Source organism: Marmota marmota, unplaced genomic scaffold (assembly GCF_001458135.2).
Source record: "Marmota marmota marmota unplaced genomic scaffold, marMar, whole genome shotgun sequence".
NCBI lineage: Eukaryota > Metazoa > Chordata > Mammalia > Rodentia > Sciuridae > Marmota > Marmota marmota.
This window is the reverse complement of record NW_026000019.1, coordinates 8,301,228-8,324,283: the sequence shown is the minus strand read 5'-3', so window position 1 is coordinate 8,324,283 and position 23,056 is coordinate 8,301,228. Positions and strand designations below refer to the sequence as shown.

The following is a 23,056-nucleotide window of genomic DNA, read 5'->3' as shown; positions in this document are numbered from 1 at the left end:
ATGTTTTGGTTTGATTGGAATATAAGATACTTTATTGAATGAAAAAGTTTTTGTCTTTACAAAATATTTAGAACTTTGATAATGTAATACTTGAGAAAGAATAAATACTGAAAATTCATTTCCATGTGATATTTTATTCTTATTATGCAAGGAAAATTGTAATTAATTTGAAAATTAGTTTGAAAAGCACAAATAAAAATAACACTGAGGAAAAAACAAAGAATAAAAAAGCTAACACATAACTTGAAAGAGAGTTTTAGAAAATGACATAATATTATCCACAGCCTCTTTGTTTACTAAACAATGTTGCTAAGGACTACAATGTTTTTGTTGTAAAGCACTGTATCAATTTGAATAACTAACATTAATATTAACACTGAAATTTTTAATCTTTTTTTGCAAATTACAATAATCATGACCATATTTGGTGTTCTCTAAAGGAATATGGATACTACCAAAATCAATGTTTAGTATATAAAGAATAAATATGAGATATTGACACTGTGAGTCTTTTTTTTTTTTTTGGTACCCAGAAGTGAACCCAGGGTGCTTAACCACTGAGCCACATCCCCAGCCCATTTTTGTATTTTATTTAGAGACAGGGTCTTGCTAAATTGCTTAGGGCCTCACTAAGTTTATGGGGCTGGCTTCAAACTCACAGTCCTCCTGCCTCAGCCTCCCAAACCTCTGGGATTATAGGTATGCACCACCACACCCAGCTAACACAGTGAACTTTATTCCATATCTTCTTCCTCCATGTTGGTCTGCTCTAAGGCTTGTATCTCTCTTTCAGGTAGCAACCCATATTCATTCAGGAAAGACTCCACATCTCCAGCAAAAAATTCTTCAGCAAACTGTTCAGCAATACTAATAAAGTTGCTTATGAGTTCCCCACCTTTGTAAACAAGTAGTGTGGGGAGTACCTCTGAGGAAAAGCGGTCCCTAGCACCTGTATTAGAAGCTTTTATTTTACAAAATTTGACCATAGGGTATTCTGCTGCAAGGTATGTAAAACTATTGTTTAGAGCATCACAGCCCTTAATGCCATCTTCATAAATGTGAACAACAATTGTGGTGATCTTTTGCTCCTTTTCAATTGTTTCCAGGAATTGCTCCCCAGTTTCCAGCTCATATACAAACCCGTATCTAGGCCCAAAACTCAGCTTCTGATGCATATCCTGCATGCACTGTCTTCTGTATTTACGTAGGCAGTTTTCATCCTCTTTGTCTTGATGGATTAGTTCATATTCTTGAATGCTCATCTGAGAACAGATGAAAGAAATGATAGAGATTATTCAGCCAGAAATGTGTATTCCTTAGGCATACCACACCCATTCTCCACTCTAGGAGTTTGTATTTGCTATTCTCTCTGCCTAGATCACTTCCTCCCCACTCCTGATATGGCCTTTACCTCATTTGAGAATTTATTCAAAAGTCACCTTCCTTGATTACTTAAAAGGGTCCCTGATCTACTCTTAGTTCTTTATACTGTTTATTATAGCAATAAATACTAACCAAGCTTATGTTATATATTTGATTAATTTAATATCAGTTTTTCTTGTTAAACTATGTTTAACAAGAGAAGGAATTTTATTTGTCTTAATGTATCTTCAACATCTAAGATAATGTTTGGTACACAGTAAGAGTTCAATAATTATTTCATTCTTAAATCCATATATAATTATTGCTGAATGCAGTTGAGCCACAAGAAGCTCACAGTCTCAGTCAGAAATATGACACTTAACTACTCACCACTTTGGGTGAAAAAAAAATCCAGCAAGGTCTTTTATCAAATAAGAAACAAAACAACAACAACAAACCACTAAACACACACACACACACACACACACACTTAAATGTGTCTCTAACAAATGCCTCTATATGTTCCCTCCACAAAAGTTGTTAAAGTCTTATAATTTACTGGACTTTTAGAATATGTAGAATGGAATTCAAACAAGACAGAGTTAGAGTTACTTAGAATTCATAAGATTTAACAAGAATGCCAACTGCTGGACCAGCAACCTCAGCATCACTTGGGAACTTCTTGGAATGTACATTTTGGGGCACCACCCAGATCTACTGAATCAGAACCTGTAAGGGTGAGGCTCATCCATGTTTTAACAAGCCCTCTAGGTTATTCTTATCCACTGGTTTAGGCTAAAATGAGAAAAGACCTAAATTTCTTCTTTCAAGACAGCTTCTTTTCACTGCAGCTAGGATTTAAAATTACCTGCATAGTCTTTCATGATATCTTCTCTGTTATTAATGTATTTAGAAAAATGTCAAGCACCCCTTACCAAACCAAACCAAACCAAAAGAAAGTATAAAGGAGCAATGGGACATAATGTTGTATGGGACACTAATAAATGTGGAGAACCCCCGAGTCATGGAAGTTGGATAGCACCCAAGAAGGATCAGAGTCTACTGCCTTATCATCATATAACTGCTCAAAAAGCAGCTGCTGTCAATTTTTTTTAAGTACTGGGGATTGAACTGAGGGGTGCTTTACCATTGAGTTACATCCCCAGACCTTATTAATTATTATTTTAATTTTTTTTGAGACAGTTTCTCTAAATTGCTTAGGGCCTTGCTAAGTTGCTGAGGCTGGCCTGAAACTTGGGATCCTCCTGTCTCAGCTCCTGAGTCTCTGGGATGACAGTCAATTTTTAAAGGAGAGAAATTAACTCCTCCGAAACAGGTAATGTATAAAATTGGCTTTGGAAACCAAAGGCCAATTTTATAAAGCATATTTATAAGCACATTTCCATCTTTGGGAAAACAATAAAGTGTAGGAAAATTAAGATGGCAAAAAACTAATGTTTATGGTATATCTACCATGTCTTAGGCATTTTCCGTAGATTATATTATTTAATCCACACAACAAACCTCTGAGATAAGCATTATTAGTGTCATTGTGACTACGAATATACTGAGATTCAAGTTAAGGAGAAATATCTTATGCTTTTATTCCTTCTTTCTCTTGTTTCTCCCTCTTATATTTGTTTTCTTAATGTCTTCTTTCTTTTTCTTATCCTATTACATTTTCTCTCTTAACAGTATTGTCTCAATTTGATTTGTTTTAGCTCTAAAATTAATGGATATTTTGCATAATTCTTAAGTTGCTACCGGAGTTCTGATAATTTAATAGACTAACCACACAAATATTGATTTCAAGATGAATTTGAGCATTCATATGAGAACTTGTTCTATTTACTTATTCAGGTGTACAGATATTTAGGCATTAAGGTACATTTCCAAAACCTAGCCTAGACACAAGATTTTTACATAACACATTTGGATAGTTTTTTATGTTTTAAAATACTTTCATACTTGTTTTCTCTCTACATCCGTTCCAAACAAGAGTAGGTATTCTTGCAGTAATTCAGATGGGAAAATTTGTCTCATCCACAGCATAGTGACTCAATAAAGAACCATCCTCTGCCCCCACTCCCCAAAAATATTTGACTTGAAGATCATCACTGTTGCCAGAAGCCTTAGACCAAGGCTTATTTCTGACTGTAGTTGTCTGTTGACTCTCAGTATACAACTCATATGCACTGGTTTAGAGATAAATAATTCACTATTGTGATTTTTCCCCACAAATGAAAGTGACTTATGGTTTCTTTTTCACAATCATTGTTATTTAAATAATGCATTCTAATTATGAAGATAAAAACAAGGCTTAAAAAACAAACAAAAAATACTGAAATTTTACTACTTTACTACTCAGATAATCCCCATTAACATTTTAATATATCTCTTTTTGACAAAAACATATACATTACATAAACTAAATAAGGGAAATCTTTTAAAAATACAACTTTTTAGCAGAGGTGTAAACATATAGGCTTTGTTGTTGTTATTGCTGTTTTAATATTTATTTTTTAGTTGTAGTTGGACACAATACATTTATTTTAGTTTTTTATTTTTATGTGGTGCTGAGGATTGAACCCAGGGCCTCACATGTGCTAGGCAAGCACTCAACTTCTGAGCCACAACCCCACCCCCCTTGTTGTTTTTGAGATTTATTTTTCCTCCTCCTTTTTCCCCAATCTCATTCTTTCAAATTATCAATATTGTCAACTTGGTGAATGTCTCTGTAATTTTCTACACAAACTCATATGCTTATAATCACATAAGCATTAAAAACATACAGATCTGGGCTTAGTTCCTACAATTCAAACTACTTGGGAGGCAGGAGGATCACAAGTTCAAGATCAGCCTTAGCAACTTAGTGAGATCCTGTCTCAAAATTAAATTAAAAATGGACTGGGGATATAGCTCAGTGGTAGAGTGCCCTGGGTTTAATCTCCAGTACCACAAAACAAACAAAAAACATAGGATGTTTTAAATAAGGGACATATTTACGACTCATGCCTTGTTGATGGGACTACAAACAAGGTATAACCACTTTGGAAAGCAAAATGGAGATTCCTCAAAAGATCAGAAATGGAACCACCATATGATTCAGCAGTCGAACTTCTTGGTATTTATCCTAAAGAACTAAAATCAGCATACTATAGTGATACATGCACATCAGTGTTTATAGCAGTGTAATTCACTGGAACCAGCCCAGATGTTCATCAACAGATGAATGGATTAAGAAAATGTGGTATATATAAACAACAGAATTTTATTCAGCCAGAAAGAAGGATGAAATTACAGCATTTGCTGGTAAATGGATGGAACTTGAGAACATCATGTTAAGTGAAATAAGCCTGACTTGGAAAGTCAAGGGTCAAATGTTTTCTCTGATAATTCGAAGTTAGACCAAAATAAGGAACAAAAGCAGGAGTGGGGGATTCCATGAGAATAGAAGGGAAATCAGTGGAACAAAGAAAGGGGATTGAGGGAGAGGGTGGAGCAACTGGAAAAGGGAGGAATGGAGGAATGAAATTGACCAGATTGTGCTATGTGCATAAATGAATATACCACAATAATTTTACCTTTATGTATCTCTACAAAGCACTAATTTAAAAAAAAACTGTAAAAAAATAGAAGGAAGACCAATATAATAAAGGAAGAGGAATAGGGGGAGGAAGGAAAGGAAAGAGGAAGTCCCGGGTACTGAAGTGGAACAAATTATATTCCATAGATGTATGATTATGTCAAAATGAACTTCAATATTATATATAACTATAATGTACTAATAAAAACATAAAAAATTACAATGTGTGTTTCTTTCTTCTTTAGAATAGAATTATTCATATAATTTAAAACTCTGTGCACTTAGCTTCTCATATTGTGAAACTTCCCCAAAATCAATTCATGTATTTGTAACTCATTCTTTTAATAGCTGTATACATTTGTTAGTATGGAATGCTTTGATAGAGATTAACTTCATTTCCATTTTTGCCAGTATAAACAATATTCTAATGAATATGTTTCATAGTGTTCTAAAGTAATTATTTAGAGTGACTTAGCACATTGTAAATCTTTAATAAATATTTTTTACTTATCTTACCTTTCTGCTGAATCTTTCTTTTGAGTCATTTCTGCTCTGAGGAGAAGACATTTGCCTGAGAATCTCCTTCTTGCTAGGTGGGATGGATTCACTCTCTTCACTCCTTAATTTAAACTTTCTCCAATCATTTATTACTCCTTTGGGACCTGGAATAAAAAAAAAACTCCCATCTGCATTTTGAAAAGAACTATCTGCATAATTGAAATTTGTGTACATATTGCCGTGGGAACAGACTTCTTATCTCCTGCGTCAAGAAAAAAACATTTTATTTGGCCTAGAAATTCCTACTGCCTTGCTTGTAAAAGTGTTCTTTCAGATTAATCTTGTTAATTGGATATTGGCAAAGAATCTTTGTAAAATAATCTGCTCTAATGAAAATATAAATTACACACTTTGAGCTATTGGCAAAAAGAATGGGATAGAAATTTTTAAAAATTAGAATATATGGTGGAAAGGAGAATTTTTTAAAAATAGCACTTTCATTATATAAGAAAGAAGCTTTAGCAATAAAGTAACATTGGTATTACACTATTAATAAAGGAAACCAGGTCTGTGATTATTGGGGAAAGGATAGATAACAAGAATGACTAAAGACAACCAGTGAGAAGGAGGCCTGACCTCAATTAGCAAAACTAAGATGCTTTAGAGAAAGTCATTACATAATCACCCAATTTCTTCTAAGAGTCTTAAGAATCTTCTACAGATACAGGAGAGATGGAATCTGCAGATTTAAGAAAAGTTAATTAAATCAAGGATGATCCAACTGGAATTCTGATATTCAGTTGCCCTGAAAAGTAACAGTACTGGGTGGGGCGGGGTGGGTATCAGTGCTTACAAGGTCATAAATTCTTGAAAACATGAAGAAATAAACTGAATATCCTTCACTCAAGCTTAATCTTTCTATGCCTTTAATGTTATGTTCTATATGCAAGTATATTCAGGCAATCAATGTTTTTTAAATTTTCTTGTATAGTCTTAATCTTCCAGACATTTTATGCAGATACAAAACATTTTATATGTGTGGTTTTGTGTGGAGAATCTTTTTTCTCCTGTTTGCCACAAATGGTAAGATATTATATGCACACATTATATACACAATTTATATGTATTACACATACTTTTCCTTACTTAATGTTTTCACTTCATAATATGTCTTTGAGATTTCTTTCATCTACACACATAACAAGGCTCTTTTTTTTTTTTTAAATGGAGGTATGGTATTCTATTCTAGAGATACATATAATTTACTTGGACAGTTTCTTGTTGATATGCATTATTATTTCCACAGTTTTTTCTATGACATGATGCTGTGTGAAGAACTCTGCACGTATTTTTTTTTTTTTTATATCTATGCAGGTATATCTATCGTTGTAGAAGTAAAACTGTTTGGTCAAAGGACATTATACATTTCAGATTTTGCTTTTACTAGACTGCCCTTACAAAGATTGTACCAACTTAAACTATTCTCAGCAATGAATGAAGAAGTTGTCTTATTCCAAAAAGTGTTATTAAGTTTTTTACTTTTTCTAGTTGTGTGGAAAAAAAAATGCATCTCACCAAAGTTCTAAATTTATAAGTGTTTTTTTTTTTTGGTTTGTTTTTGCTTCCCATCCAATCTTTTGTCCCTTGTCCCACTTGGTTGATCATCTTTTTCTTATTAATTTGTAAGAGGTCTTAATACATATTAAGAAGTTAATCTTTTGTTTGCCTATTGATTTGTAAATTTTTTTCCTAATTTGTTAGCTTTTTAAAAATTTTTGCTCCAATTGTTATTTCCTTTGTTTTTCCTTCTTCTGAATTTATCATTTTTTTATGTTGTACTTAGAGAGCTATTGCTTACATAACCTTTAAAAAATGAATTGCCACATATTTTGCTTAGTACTAGTGTGAATTCAAACTTTTAGCTAAATTTAAAGGTTCTAAATCCATATTAAAAAGATACAGGAAACTACTAGTCAAATCAGATTCAATAGAGTTAAAAGAAATTTGATTTTTAAAATTTAATGGCATTTAACTTTTAAGCTCTTTGTAGTGGCATATAGATAGTTATACACCATTTAAAAGATTGTAGTGGGGACAGGTTGGAGGAGAGTTGAGCAATGAAAATCAGTTAGTTATATTGTGGATAGAGAGCAAGAAAATTGGGCAGCAAGAAATTATCAGTAATTTGGCACTGGGGTTGGGGCTCAGTGGTAGCACATTTGCTTGGCATGTGTGAGGCACTGGGTTTGATTCTCAGCCCCGTATATAAATTTAAAAAATAAATAAATAAATAAAGGTCTATCAACAACTAAAAATTATTTTTTTTTATAATACTGGGTTTTTTTTATTATCAAAGATGCCAGAAGAAGAATATAATTTCAGGTTATATTTTAAACATAGGAATAAAAGTATACAACATTTTAATAATCTTCATTTATTAGTGAAGTACTACAAGGTGGATTTTGTTTTGCTAATTTCTATCAACAGACAGTAAATTCTCAATAGCATTAAAATATCTTGTGAAGATTATAAGTGCCCTCTACTAAAGCTGTTTTTCATTCTTTGAATACATTTGACAAATTTACTGTTCCATGAATCAGTAAGATTTGACCTCACAAATAAAATAATTAAAAAGGGCTGGGGATGTGGCTCAAATGGTAGCGCGCTTGCCCGACATGCACGGGGCGCTGGGTTCGATCCTCAGCACCACATAAAATAAAGATGTTGTATCCACCAAAAACTAAAAAATAAATATTAAAAAAATTCTCTTTAAAAAAATTTAAAAAAATAAAATAATTAAAAGATGGAGTGTGCAAATCACCACTCATAATTAGTGTTTTCTAAAGACCAAGTAGATCTGAAATATTTGTCATTTGAAATCCACCTAATGCATTTATATGAGTATCTTAGATTATATATATTGCCTCTTTTTTAAAAAAAATTTATTTATTTATCTTATTGTGCTATTTTTTATTTATTTTTTTATTAGTTGCTCAAAACATAACAATGATCTTGACATATCATACATTTGATTCAAATGGGGTACCTAATCTTAATCTTATTTTTCCACGTGTACAGATTGCAGGATCACATTGGTTCAACTAAAAATTATTAAAAAAAAAAAAAAGAAAGAAATTATCAGTAATTTAATGACAATGCCCAGAAGTGTGGAAAACAGAGAAACTTGGTAATGCAATGACCATTGTTTTCCCTGCTGCAATGTTGCTGCAGTCTTTCTTTATATTCCTTAGAAGAGCACATTATAATTGGATGAATAATTGCATTAAATTTTAATTGAAATAACATTTTTCTTAAAAACAAACAAAAAAGAAATTATCAGTAGTGTTTTTCTCATTCTTTGACATTAAAATAAAACTGTTTTATTTCATTTCAAGTTAATTTATGGACTTAATTTATGGAGTATTTTTAAATTTTTCTGTATTACCATATGAAGATATTACTCAAATTCCATGATGAATATTATTGACAAGAACATTACATATTTGTAGTTTTTTAAAATCTTATTTTATTTTTCACACAAATGGAACACAACTTTTCATTTCTCTGGTTGTACATGATGTAGAGTCACAAAATTTGTGCAACCATACCGGTATATAGGGTAATAATGTCCATCTCATTCCACCATCTTTCACCACCATACCTCCTCCCCTCCCTTCCCTCCCCTTTGACCAATCCAAAGTTCCTCCAGTCTTCCTTTGCACCCTCTCCCCATTATGGATCAGCATCCACTTATCAGAAAACATTTGGCCTTTAGTTTTTTGAGATTGGCTTACTTTGCTTAGCATGATATTCTCTGACTTCATCCATTTACTTGTAAATGCCATAATTTCATTCTTCTTTAAGGCTGAGTAATATTCCATTGTGTATATATATGTATATACACACACACACACACACACACACACACACACACAATTTCTTTATCCATTCATCTATGGAAGAGCATTGGGGTTGGTTTCACAGTTTAGCTATTATGCATTGAGCCGCTATAAACATTGACATTGTTATATCACTGCAGTATGCTGATTTTAAGTCCTTTGGGTATAGACGGAGGAGTGAGATAGCTGGGTCAAATGGTGGTTCCTTTCCAAGTTTTCTAAGGAATCTCCATATTGCTTTCCAAAGTGGTTGCACCATTTTGCAATTCCATCAGTAATGAATCAGTGTACCTTTTCCCCACCTCCTCACCAGCAGTATTGTTGCTTGAATTCTTGATAATTGCCATTCTGACTAGAGTGAGATGAAATCTTAGAGTATTTTTTATTTGATATCTCTAATTGCTAGAGATGTTGAACATTTTTCATATATTTGTTGATCGATTGTAAGATATTTGTAGATTTAATCTTAATTTAATAATTATTTTTCTTTCTAGCTTTACTTACCTGTATGTGTGGCCTGTCCTTCAAAATCTTCCTCAAAACTTTGGCTTTTGCCTTCTTCCATTTTAGGGATTGGTTTTTATATAATCTACAGAATAAACAAAGAAGCAAAAATGCAGATGAATGCCAGAATATACATGCATTTATACATAAATATAAAAATAAATGTGTGTATGTATATGTATTTATAGGTCCCTGCTGCCAGGTTCCACTGTAGGTCAACTGCAAGTAATTAAAGTGATACGGCATTATCTAACATTTGTTTTGCTAAAGATGTCTGGAAAATTCATGTTTTTTTTTTTCAATATACCTTCATTTTAGTTCTTTATGCTTGATGAACATTGTCAGTAACTGACTTTTTAAAAATTATTGTTATTAAATTATATATAATTATGCTCTAATATTTTATATAATAAACATTTAGTTAATAATCATTACATACTTAGTTCAGATATTTACTATGTGCTAGGTGCTTTTCCAACTATTTTATGAGTTAAAACTCATTTAATTCTCACATAACCATATATGGTAGGTTTAATCCTTAATGTCACTTTGCAACTGAGGAAATTGAAAGGGAATTTAAGTTACTTGCCCACCATCACATAGAAAGTGCTGGAGCAAAGATTTTAATCTAGACTATTTGACTTGGGAGCCTACTCTCAACCATTCCACTGTTATGGAAATTAACTCACTGTAACAAAGTTATTTTTTCTGTATGGTTTGGTGAAAAACTAGCCTCTACCTCAGAGCAAAGCCTGTCCAAGGAAGGGACATGACCTTTGTCCTAGGAAAGACCCACAGAGCACTCCTAGGCACATTCCCACCCTGCTAAGTTGTTTATCTACAAATAACAGGAAAGATCTGCTGCGCCAGGTGTCCCTGACTCAGTCAGGCTAGGTGGGGACCCATAACAATCCCCTAGCAGCCATCAATCAGCATGAGACAGGGAAATACCTGGGATGCCAGATGACCCTCCCAGTAGTTTATGGTGTTGGGAAACCATGTAGTTCAGCATGAACACCCCTCTTGGCTTAAACCAATCAGTTCAAATGAAACCCCCTCTCATAGTAACTAATCACCCCTACCCAACTTGTTCCCGCCAGTGAATGTGCTAATCATGTTTTAGAGTTGTTATTTGATTTTCCCGCGGTATGTGATGATTTGCTAAGAGATGCTATGATGTATGTCAAGTCCCTGCCTTCCCCAAAGAGTGTATAAAACTGATGCAAACCCTGGGCTTGGGGCCTCTCAGTGTCACCAGTTCCTGTGTGCGCACGGAGGGCCGAGCTAGCTCGCAATAAACACCTCTTTGCTGCTTACATCGATCTTGGTCTTTGGTGGTCTTTTGGGGGTCCCGAATTTGAGCATAACATTGGCAAATCCCTTGGCTAAACACCACAGTTTCTCTTCAAACTAACGAGTAGGTTTGAAAGGTTAAGAATGTATGTTGAGAAATCTCTCCTGACAATTTAGTTGCTCTGTAAAAACAACCCCTCCCAGAAACCATGCAGCTCAGCATGTACACCCCTCAGGGCTTAAACCAATCAGTTCAAATGTATACCCCTATTTTGTACTGACCAATCACCCCTACCCAACTTGTTCCCGCCAGTGAATGAGCCAATCATGCTCTGGAGTTGTTGTTTGATTTTCCCGTGGTGTGCGATGATTTGTTATGATATATGTGAAGTCCCTGCCCTCTCCAAAGAATGTATATAAACTCTGCTTAAGTTGTACTCGGGGCTGTCTGCTCCTCCGAAGTGAGCTCTGAGCCCCAGCATGCTGGACCCCCAATAAACCCTCTGCTGTTGCATGAGACAGTCTCTTGGTGGTCTCCTCCTCCAACGCTCGCCCGACCTTAACAGGTTTTAATGAGGTTAGCCACCCAGCAAATGAAAACATCCAGTAACCGAGCCTGGAGTACTTTTGAGAAGCTAAAATCTACTACACACTTGGACATTTTTATTCATGTGAAACTGCTTGCTACCCTCATATCAAACCTTATTTTTTTAAGTTCACCATCAAACATATTTGCATCATTAGCTGTTAAATATTTGGAAAATACAGTTATTATGCAAACTAATATATGCCTCAAGGAGTCCTCAGTTGTGTTTTTTCTGAACATTTTGTCAGGGAATATATATTAGCAGTGGATATACTATTTCAAAGTCAGTTTTAAGCCATGATATCATTCTGCTTGTGCTTTGAATTTCTTCTCCTCCTCCTTTTCCTTCCGCTTCCCCTCCCCCTCCTTCTTTTCTCCTTTTTTTTTTTTTAATTGATTTGATTTACATTTCAATACTGGACTTGGTGTCTTCAGTGTGTTTCCAAATTACAAGATAGTAAGCTAGAATTCTGCCTTTATCTTCATCCTAATACTTGGACTGTTCCTATTATTTTATTGTTTCAATTACCACAGTCCCTATTCAGAATCACTGGAGGTCAAAGTTTTGGCAAATTTGATTTTCCTACTTGAATAAGAACAGGCTTTTAAGCAAAGTGTCTCAGGGGAAAACCAGTTTATACCACAATATTTTCATAACTATAAAGGTAAAAAAGAATATAGAATTTGAACGTATTTAATAAGTAAAAAGAATAATGGAAATGAACATAAGTAAATACTGTTGGACAAAAGAAGCAATTTCATGACTTACTGAAATTATTTAAAAATAATTTTTGCATCTAAAAAAATGAGAAAATCTTTGCTTAAAAAAATACCTACAGAACTAAGAAATGAAAACTTATCTGATGACTTCAATAGCTATTTAGTTCCCAGAAAAGCAGAGACTCAAACTAATCTCTTATTTGCAAGAGCAGATTGTTAATTTGGGAGAACTATGATTCTCAATAAGTATGCACAAGATTTAAGAAAATCTGGGAGTTCATAACCCACTTGAATCAAAGTGTGAAATATGATATATCAAGAACTATGTAATGTTTTGAACAACCAACAATAAAAAAATTTAAAAAAAAGAAAATCTAAAATTTTTGTTTCAAATATTGAAGAGACAGAAATAGCTTCCTCTTGACTTGTTTCTTGCTAATCTAATAATGGGGTGGGGGAAAAAAGAAATTCCATTTTTAGAAAAGACTTTCTGTAATTTCAAGAAATCCCTTTACTAAAAAGATAATCAAGTTACTTAGGACAAACTTGATTCATTGATTGGATTAACATATATTAAGAATAGACATTTCTCTGGGCTCTGAATTACATGAAGAACAAACACCAAGTCAACTGTGTTGCCTGTTTAAGAAAAAGATTGTCTTTTAACCTATTGTCTACATTTGAGTTGAATACAAAGATTGGTTATTGTACAAATATTTGTTATTGTTTACTGCTGGGGGAAGGAATGAATGAATTGGAAGAAAAATATTGAAAAGCTGGGTGCAGTGGCCCACTCCTATAATCCAAACGGCTTGCGAGCCTGAGGCAGGAGAATCGTGAGTTCAAAGCTGGCCTCAGCAATTTAGCAAGGTCCTAAGCAACTCAGTGAGACCCTCTCTATAAATAAAATATTAAAAAAGGGCTGGGGTATGTGGTCCAGTGGTAAAGGCCCTTGGGTTCATTCCCTGGTACAAAAAAAAAAAAAAGAAAAAAAAATATTGAGACATGAGCATGTGTTCTTGCACTGCTTGTTGCCTCTGAACAGAAAGATGTATAAAAATATCGTTAACTATGCCCAGTTATCAGCAATTTAAAATTGAATATTTGGTTTGCAATGATATTAATATTATTAATTTATATTATTATATTTAATATTATATTTTAAAATATTCCATGTCTGCTTTAGGTTAAAGGATTTAAAATAGTAATAGGATTTTTAGAAGAATTTGAGTGGCAGTAAGCACATCTTTGTCCTTGGAAACTGGTGAAAGGTAAGGCAAGAAGACAGAAAAAAAACTGCCTTGATCAAGATTTACTGTAGTTCAGGAGTTTCCGTATATTCCATCTTACATAATTTTAAAAACTCTGATGCTGTTACTTTTTAAATTTTAGATTGCTATAATACTATTTTAACTAATAAAATCTGTATTAAATAATTATATGTTGATGACTTTTGACACAATATCATTCAGTTAAGGGCATGCTATTACTCTCCTAAGTAAAAGGAAAAAGTTAATTTTGGCAAAAATATGGTATAAAATATAATTTTACCAAATTGGGGTCTTTTTTTTAAGAGAGAGAGAGAGAGAGAGAGAGAATTTTAGTGTTTATTTTTTAGTGGACACAGCATCTTTGTTTGTATGTGGTGCTGAGGATCGAACCCGGGCCGCACGCATGCCAGGCGGGCGCACTACAGCTTGAGCCACATCCCCAGCCCAAATTGGGGTCTTATTTTCCTTTTAATATAGGATTTTAATAATAAATTTAAAATAATGACTTATATGAGATAACATTTCTCAGATGTGTCCTCAAAGTTCTAACACCGCCAAATCATGGTTTAGCAATTTCCAAGAAATAAGATGAAACAAATAGAGGGGATTCTGCTTGTTGTTCTTGTATCCAGTGGTTAGTAGTAATCTAGAATAGAAAGGGAGTGAGTATAATTCTTACTATCAGTTTTAGAAGACTCTTGAAAAAAATCTAGATCCATCCCTAAACATTTCAATATCATCATTATTCTTGTTCTAATGACACTGCTGTATTGACAATTGTTAATCATTTCAAATATGATGACCTAATCAGAGCATATAGTTTAGAATTAACTTATAGATTCTCAGTGTTCCTTAATAAGGGCTTTGTTTTCAAAACTCTCTTGTAGTTTATTGGTAGATTTTTCCCCCCATACTGGGAATTGAACCCAGTGGTGTTTTCCATCTCCAGTTTTTGTTGTTGTTGTTGTTTTAAAGTTTTTATTTGGGAGGCTGGCCTTGATTTTGTGATCCTCCTGCCTCAGCTTCCTGACACATTGGGATTACAGGTGCATGCTACCATGCCTGGCTACTGAAAGAACTAACTCTACACTCTAAAGAATAGTATTTGATTTTTAAAAATGTGATTGAAATAACAATTCTATGGCTTCAGAAATGTGTAAGACCAGCTTCTAAAATCAAGTCTGTTTATTTCATAGGCCTGTTATTATCTAGCCCAAGTTTTATATAAAAATCTTTGTGTGTGTGTGTGTGTGTGTGTGATCTTTGAAAACTAGCACTTGAATATTTCTGTGTGTTAAAAGTAAAAAATAAACACAGTTGTATGGTGCCTATGCTTCTGCTACTATAAAAAATACCCCATTCGTTTATGCTGAATGTAACAGAAGAGTCCATTTATTTCAGGTTAGCAAAATTAATTCTAAATGACTGATCATGACCCTGGGAAGTCAGTACAAAAAGACAAAATGGCTTTGCCTGTGGTTGGTTTTTGATTTTTTTTTTGGTGTGTGTGTGTGTGTGTGTGTGTGTGTTGTATGTGTTTTGCTGGTGATTGAACCCAGGACTTTGTGCATGCTAGGTAAGTCACTCTACTGCTACGTTTCATCCCCAGCCTGGTTCTTAATGATCATATAAACTGATGGAGAATTTACCATCAATCCTGTGTCTCTTGATTATTTTAAAAAACAAATGTAATAAGCAATATGCATTATTATATAAAACAAGAAAACTAGGAAATGTCCTTTGTAGAGCTACTCTTACACATATGGCAAAATTATGGAAATATTACATGTGAATTTTGTGTTGAGATTTGTATGTGAAATGAGATTTTATTCATCAATCATTTGAAAGAACTAACTCTACACTCCAAAGATGTTAGTATTTGATTTTTAAAAATGTAATTGAAATAACAATTCTGTGGCTTCAGAAATGTTTAAGACCAACTTCTAAAATCAAGTCTGTTTGTTTCATAGGCCTGTTACTATCTAGTCCAAGTTTTATATAAAAATCTGTGTGTGTGTGTGTGTGTGTGTGTGTGTGAGAGAGAGAGAGAGAGAGAGAGAGATCTTTGCAAATTAGCACTTAAGATTTCTATGAATTAAAAGTAAAAAATAAACACAGTTGTATGGTGCTTTTGCTTCTGCTATTATAAAAAATACCATAGACAATGATATTTAAACAATAGAAATGTATTTTCTCACACTTCCAGAGGCTAGAAGTTCCTAGATCAGAATCCAGCAAGTCCACTCTCTGGTGAGGGCTCTCTTCCTGGCTTGCAGATGGCCACCTTCTGTTTGTGTCCTCACATCACAGAGAGAGAACAAGCTCTCTAGTATCTTTTCTTATGAGGACACTAATCCTAGAGGATCAGAGCCTTATCCTTATGACCTCTTCGAGGCTTAATTATTTCTGTAAAGGTCCTATCTCCAAATATATTTCATTCGAGATTAGGACTTCGACACATGAACTTGGGGGGATATAATTTAGTTCGTAGTTCCGGGCTCAGGCTTTTTTGGTACAGATGCTGGCCACAGTCCCTGTGTTCTGGCTCCCATCTCCAGCCCTTTCCTTAATGTCTAAAGCTTTAGAGGCTCCAGATTTCTCAGGGCTCCCTCCCTATCCTTTAAGTAAGGCCACAGGCAGGGAAAGGAGAATTGCCTAGAATTAACTCTCCCATTGTTTTGGTGTCCTTTCCCTGCTTCTGGACCCACACTCCTGGGATGCTGCAGAAGGTCCCACAACAATATATAGGGCATTCTCATTCATGTTAGGTAATACGAATGCCTGTCATTTCTTTGTCAGTTTTGGGTCACTCTTACATACTAAGGAATATATTGGTGTAAATATACTAACTGCAATAGAATCAAGGACAATTTATGTTCTGAGATGGCAGGGACCAGTAAACCTGTTAAGTGGGCAAAATCAAGAACGTCTTGCTTCACTTTCACTGCTGTTAGAAAGTTAGATTTTGTCTTGATCTGTGCCCCATTCGGGGTCACACTAGGCCACTCACCTCACCCTTGCAGCACTTGCTATTGTTTCCACCTCTAACCAAACATCTCAGGTCTCTGTGTTCCAAGGTGACTGAGATAATCTGGCCACTAAGCCAGGCTAATGTGCTCATCAGTACTAACATATTAATGTGAGAAGTTTTACCCCCTGCCATGAAGAGCACCTCCCAATGTCATATTGGACTTCTAGAGAAAGCAGTTTTGCATTTTCTTTCTTATTAAAATAAGTTATCAGTGTGGAATTTCATATTAGATAGGTCTGACAATACCATGTCAAATAGAGGGCATATTACTAGGCTTGTGGAGACCTCATTGTCTTTCAAATCATAAGGATTGATGTCATTATTTCAATAATAATTAGTAATTAGTACTTGGACACTTGAATTCAAGTCTAGTTTTGCAAATATTAGCTGTGTGACATTGGGCAAATCACTAAAGCCCTCTGTGCTTTAATTTCTTGTTTTTAAAGTTTGGAGTAATAATAGTGTATATTTCAAAAGGTTGCATGATGATTAAGTGAGGGAAAATATGTAAAGTGTACAGTATGTAACACTGGAAACTTCATAGGTTTTGAGTAAAGACTTCATAATTAGTACCTAAAAATACTAAAACAAACATTTAAAATTAATAATTCATATAGTAAAACTAACTTAAATTTTATTTAGGAATCAACACACTTATGCACTGTTTATGTCTAATTATCTCTCCCACCCAAAGAATAGGTATGTGTGTATATAGTTATATATTATACATATTACTTTTCAATTGTTTTATATTCTATTTCATTACTGAGGTCCTGTATTAAGTAATTTGATTTACTTCTAGTAAGGACTATTTGCCACAAAGCATTTAATAACATGAACAGGAGATAAATTTGGAATTATGAAATATAGGCTAATAAAATGTACATGAATGTGCTTGAAAGTAGTAGTTGAAAGATTTTCTGAAGATGTGTGCCCAAGTGGGAAATGGGAGTGATTATTTAATTTGAATATAACATACTAGTTTTCCAGTGAATTGAATTTCCTACTCAAATTGTTATGTGGTTTTTCTATTTGATTTTCTTTTTTGCATTTATGTCAGTGCCTTATATACATTCTCTGCATTTCAGTTTTGAAATGAAGTAGGACTTTGTAGAGATAGTAGCAACACTCGGGATTTCTTTTGCCACATTTAGTTATTTTAAGTATTAGTTTTGGGATACTTCAACTTGTATATTTTGTGGCATCATAATGAGAATTTTCTTTAAAAATAAATTCCCAGAAGGATGAGTGAAATAAAGGACACATAGTCCTCAAAATGTTTATCATAAAAAGAAATGCTAAGAGAATGGCTGGCACTCAGCAAATATTAGTTTCCTTTCATTTTCATAACACATACCTTGATGCTACCAGAACATCCCTTAATTTATATACTACTCCTCCCCCCATATAGATTCATTCAAGCTCATGAATTGGATAGAAGAAGTGGGATAGAAACTTTGATGTTAAGACACTGCAAAACAGATACAATGCTTTCTCAGCTCCTACCTTACTCAAATAGTTTTACTTTTTAAACAAATGATATGGGGAATTCATAGAAAATAGCCATTTCATTCTTGTCAACTTGCATCATTAGTAAAAAAAAATATTCAGAGAAAACATGAGCTTTTAAAATTAGAATTGAATTCTTGCTCCTAATGCAAAGACATTCACCTATCCAGGTGTGTGCTTAATACATAGCTATGGCCTCTTATGGTTCTGGAGGAAAGAGAAGTGTCAGAATCTTACAGGAAATTCAGAGCAGCTATCTCTTTTTGAGTATGTCTTACATTATAAATACACTTATGTTAACATACGAATATTATTATGAATGGTTTACATACATTTTTACAGTAACATATAATATCAAATCCAGTTTATAAATGCAATAGTTTTGCAAAAGTTGCCATGATGAATTAAATAATCTGTAATCTTTTTTATAGCTTTAATGTTAAGTGATTCTAAGTATAATGTACAAAAACAAAATATTTTAAATGGATGCTATAGTTGAAAGCTATTTTTACAGTAATAAAATAACTTTTTTTGCAAACCAGTGGGAAAACCATACTAAACTCACTTTCATGATGCAAATAGTAAGATTTATTTATAATAAAAATCATCTTCATGTGAGCAAAAGAGAAGAGAAATAAACCAATTGAAAGAAAAAGTTCACCTAATTTAACAAATATCAACAAACTCTCAATATTCTTTTCCTTTAAAAACATCACTTCAGTCTCATTAAAAATTTAAAGTAGTCATTTGAAAAACACATTATTATTGCTATTTGAATTCTAAAAGAAACAACAACCCCAAAAATGTACTTTTAAGTAAAAATACACAACAGATTGAGTGTCTGACTTAGAGTTCTGACAATACTATAGCATTGTATAAAATACTCCCTTTCTTTTACAGTTGGAGTCAAATTCTCAAACACAAAATGTGAGGAATTATACTTTCTTCCCTTTAGGAATTATAGTTTCTTCCCTTTAGTTCCCCCTTCATTCAAAGGAAGAACTGAAGAATTTTTAAAATTTCAAAATGAATTCTTTAGTCATTGTTCTTTTTTTCAAAATCTACAATATCATACTCAAAACTGTGTAGTTCACTTTGAATTTTTATTAGTAAAGATGACTAGTACAAATCACTTTAAGAAGGAAAGGCACACAATTTTAATTGTCTTTATAGCAGAGAAAACTTTGTTAGTTTGAAATATTTTAAAAGAACACAATTAATAGACTAACACTGAAATCATTATTCTTTCCCCGAAGGTAAAAATTTCAAACTTATACTATGAAAAAGACTATTTGCAGACTCACAGTTTAGCTCTCTGTGCGTGATGTCCTTGTCAGTGAGTGAGAATCCCTATCTACTCAACTCCTTTTGGACTTGGATAAATTTAAGCTCTTCAGATTTAAGATCCATGGATATTGATGATCCTTGCAGAAATAGCTCTGTGCACATAATAGGATTGATATAAGAGAATTAACAAAGCGTACCCATTAAGAGTAGAGCAAAAACAAACTAAAATACAAGGAACTTCAAGTTCTGTGTTTATCATAATCTTTGTCTGCCTCTTTTTACGTTACTTGAGAAAAAAAATATGTCTTTCCAGCATGGACTTCTGATATCTATTCTTGGAAATTTTTTTACCATTTCCTAAAAGAAAAAAAAAACATTTTTTTCTGATTAAAAAATTTTTTCTTGATCTAACTATAATTAATATCCTTCTCAACATCTTTGACACGGTCCACTTTTTCCTTTATACTTACCATCAACCAATTTCTTTTCTTTTTTTTTTTTAATACTCTGAAAAGCTTTGTTTTAAAAAACAAAAACTACTATAGTAAACTTAAAAAAAAAAGGTGTGTGTATTAAATCTTTGGCATTTTTTTTGCAACAAAATTCCTGAAAAAGTTAGAATACAAATGTTGATGCCCTCTGTCTTATTATATCTTCCCTTTTGTATATATATCTTTCCTAGTTCTTATTTGTTTCATTATGTTGGTCATTTCACATTCTTTCACGTGCCTATCAAAACAATGAACACTTATTAAGGGACAGTTTGTTGACTGCTTCCCTTTTGCTAAGGGATGCTTACAGAAAGTATAACTTCAATGTTCAGATATTAAGTTTTTATAATAAGGCCATTGGGTAAAGGCTACACCATATTGTATATACTCTATTATGTAAGAGTAGTCAAGTTTATAGTTTACAGGATTCATTGAATGGATGAAAGACAGAAATTACATGAATATTTCCTTATTGCAGTAGTCTGAATATTTCTTCGCAGTTGCTTGGCACTGAAGTTGCAAAGAAAAATATTCCCACTGTAGTGGGGCTCATGGTCCAATGAGGAAGATAGTCAAGTAAAAAGACAATCACAATAATGTGATATAATTACCATAAAATCTGGAGTACAGGAGAGATTCCATGAGACAAATTGTGTTTATTTTCATCTTCTCCTGTTACAGGGTTTTAATAAAACCTGTTCAGGTTGGTTCAGTCATTTGTGGGTCTGTTTGCTTTCCAGATGCTAGAGTTCTATGGGTACTTTCTTCCTTTCATTTCTCTTCACTGTAGCTGGGTTTTACCATGAAAAATATGTTTTCTGTTGTTCCTTAAAGGCATTAAGAAATGAAGGGAAAGTAGATGATGTGTTCAATCCACCATCTTTTCCTGACATCTTTAATCCTCATGGCTAAATGTATCATCTAACTTTGCCAACATAGGAGATTTAATTTCCTTTCAGTTTAATATTGAAGAATTTTAATTAGCAAGAGCACAAAATTTGTAATATTAATGGAAATTAAGCTGAAAACATCTAGATTCAATCTCATGTAGTTTCATCCAAAAAATTTAAACAGATCTTGTTGCAATTTAAACAGTGATAGTACTTACACACATTCTAATAGTTGTGTTTTGTTACTCTAAATTAATTTGACATTTATTTATTCTCTCTGAGCAGGAGGGAAGGAAGTGTGTCACATTTCACAATGTTGTTGGTTTGTGCATCCTCTAGGACACCCCACCCCTGCTGCTACTGGAGATGGAACCCATTGGTGCTCTACCGACTGAACTCCATTCCCAGCCCTTTTCATTTTTTTGAGTCAGGGTCTGGGTTAAGTTGCCCAGGCTGGCCTCCTGCTTGCTATCCTCCTGCCTCAGCCTCCAGAGTCTCTAGGATTACAGGAGCACCATTACCCCACGGCTGATTGTGCATTTTTGTATGTTACCTGTAGAGGTCACTACTTTCCTTGTAGTAACAATCTCAAGAACAAGGTGATTTTTAAGTTTCTCATAGCAATTCACATTCATTTGTAAGGAGCGGGATGTTTTCTTTTTAGCTAAAGAATCTAGAATGTAATAAGATGCAACACCAGTGTAATTTAAACAGTGGCACACTTTGTAATCCTAGAGACTCGGGAGACAGACAGGAGGATCGCAAAGTTCCAGGCCAGCCTCGGCAACCTTAGTAATGAGACCCTGTCTCAAAATAAAAAATGAAAAGGGCTGGGGGCGGGGGGGAGAAGCTCAGTGGTAAAGCGCCCCGGATTCAATCCCCAGTACAAAATTAATAAACAAATATTAAAACTTTTTATGCCTTTTGGTGGAAAATGTAAAAAAAAATACTGAAAATTTTTCATAATTAATGGTTTTATGTTCAAAAAAGACATATTTAAGTTTCTGTCAATTACAAACTTGGAACTCACATATTCACATATATTTTCACAACTGTAGAAGCTTATGGTAAAAAATGACTTAGAAATTCCTACCCACACCTTCCCAACACATATAAAGCTATACTTTGCTTTTTATTTTTTGCTACCTTTGACACATGTTTACTGGAGGGATTTTAATAGCATTATGGACACTACACACTTACTCCAATTCTGACAACATTTTGATTTGATTGCTCTAATTATGGATTGAGCAATTTTTGTAGATGATGAAAACTTGTCAAAAAGAGTCAAAAGTTAAGAGGTCTGTTATTTTACATATGTGATTCATGATTAAGGCAAAAATATTTGAAAGTGTTAGAATTATATTGAGATCTTATATTCAACTTAAAAAATATTAAGATACAAAGCACAAACATTACAAACCAGATGAAAATGTCTTTAAAAATGAGAACAATATTAACAATGAGCACACTTAATGGAGTACTTAACAGGTGAAGTACTCAATATTTACCTTACTTAATCTTCACAACTATCCTCTGAGGTAGGACAAGAATAATTTTATTGATGAGAAAACAGGTTTAGATAGATTTTATTTAGATTTGTAACTTATCCAATTTTATGCATATATTCCACAATATTTGTGAAATGTCCATTCTGTGACAAGCATTCTTCCATGGACAAGAAATAAAGCAGCAAGAAAATGAAAATTTAAAAAATTTATTTATTTGTTCTTTCTAGATATACATGACAATAGAATATATTTTGACATGTTATACATACATAGAATAAGAATAACTTGCTCCAATTAGGACCCCATTATTGTGGTTGAACATGATGTGGAGTCACGTTGGTTTTGTATTCATGTATAAGAATAGGAGAATTGTGTCCAGAAAATGAAATTTTTATGTTCAAAATGTTGATAGTATGTCTATGAGGAACCCAGGGTGGGAATTAAGGTATGACTTAATCCCATGGCTCATACTATCTCCTGCAAAGGGCAGATTAAGCAACCTCCAAAATTGAAATTATCAAATCTTCTTTAAATCCTAGATAATCTCCAGTGAAGATTTTTTTTTGTACCAGAAATGTCATAAATACATATTTATGTCATAAATATGATATTTAGTGT

The 23,056-nt window shown here is 33.4% G+C and overlaps 1 protein-coding gene across 1 annotated transcript; it reads right to left on the bottom strand.

Moving 5' to 3' along the window:
- Window positions 1–609: 609 nt before the first annotated feature.
- Pdc (phosducin) lies at window positions 610–19,618 on the bottom strand. Its single transcript, XM_015491689.2, has 4 exons — window positions 19,564–19,618; window positions 9,850–9,934; window positions 5,465–5,610; window positions 610–1,262 (listed from the first exon to the last, which is right to left on the bottom strand). Exons 2-4 carry the CDS (start codon window positions 9,908–9,910, stop codon window positions 735–737), a joined length of 735 nt encoding a protein of 244 aa, XP_015347175.1. The 5' UTR covers window positions 9,911–9,934; window positions 19,564–19,618; the 3' UTR covers window positions 610–734.
- Between the last annotated feature and the right edge of the window lie 3,438 nt (window positions 19,619–23,056).

Coding starts and splice junctions, on each gene's coding strand:
- Pdc (XM_015491689.2), bottom strand. CDS start 9,910: ATGGAAGAAGGCAAAAGCCAAAGTTTTGAGGAAGATTTTGAAGGACAG. Junction 5,611..9,849: donor AGGACAGGCCACACATACAG/GTAAGTAAAGCT, acceptor TTTTTATTCCAG/GTCCCAAAGGAGTAATAAAT. Junction 1,263..5,464: donor AAGAAAGATTCAGCAGAAAG/GTAAGATAAGTA, acceptor ATCTGTTCTCAG/ATGAGCATTCAAGAATATGA.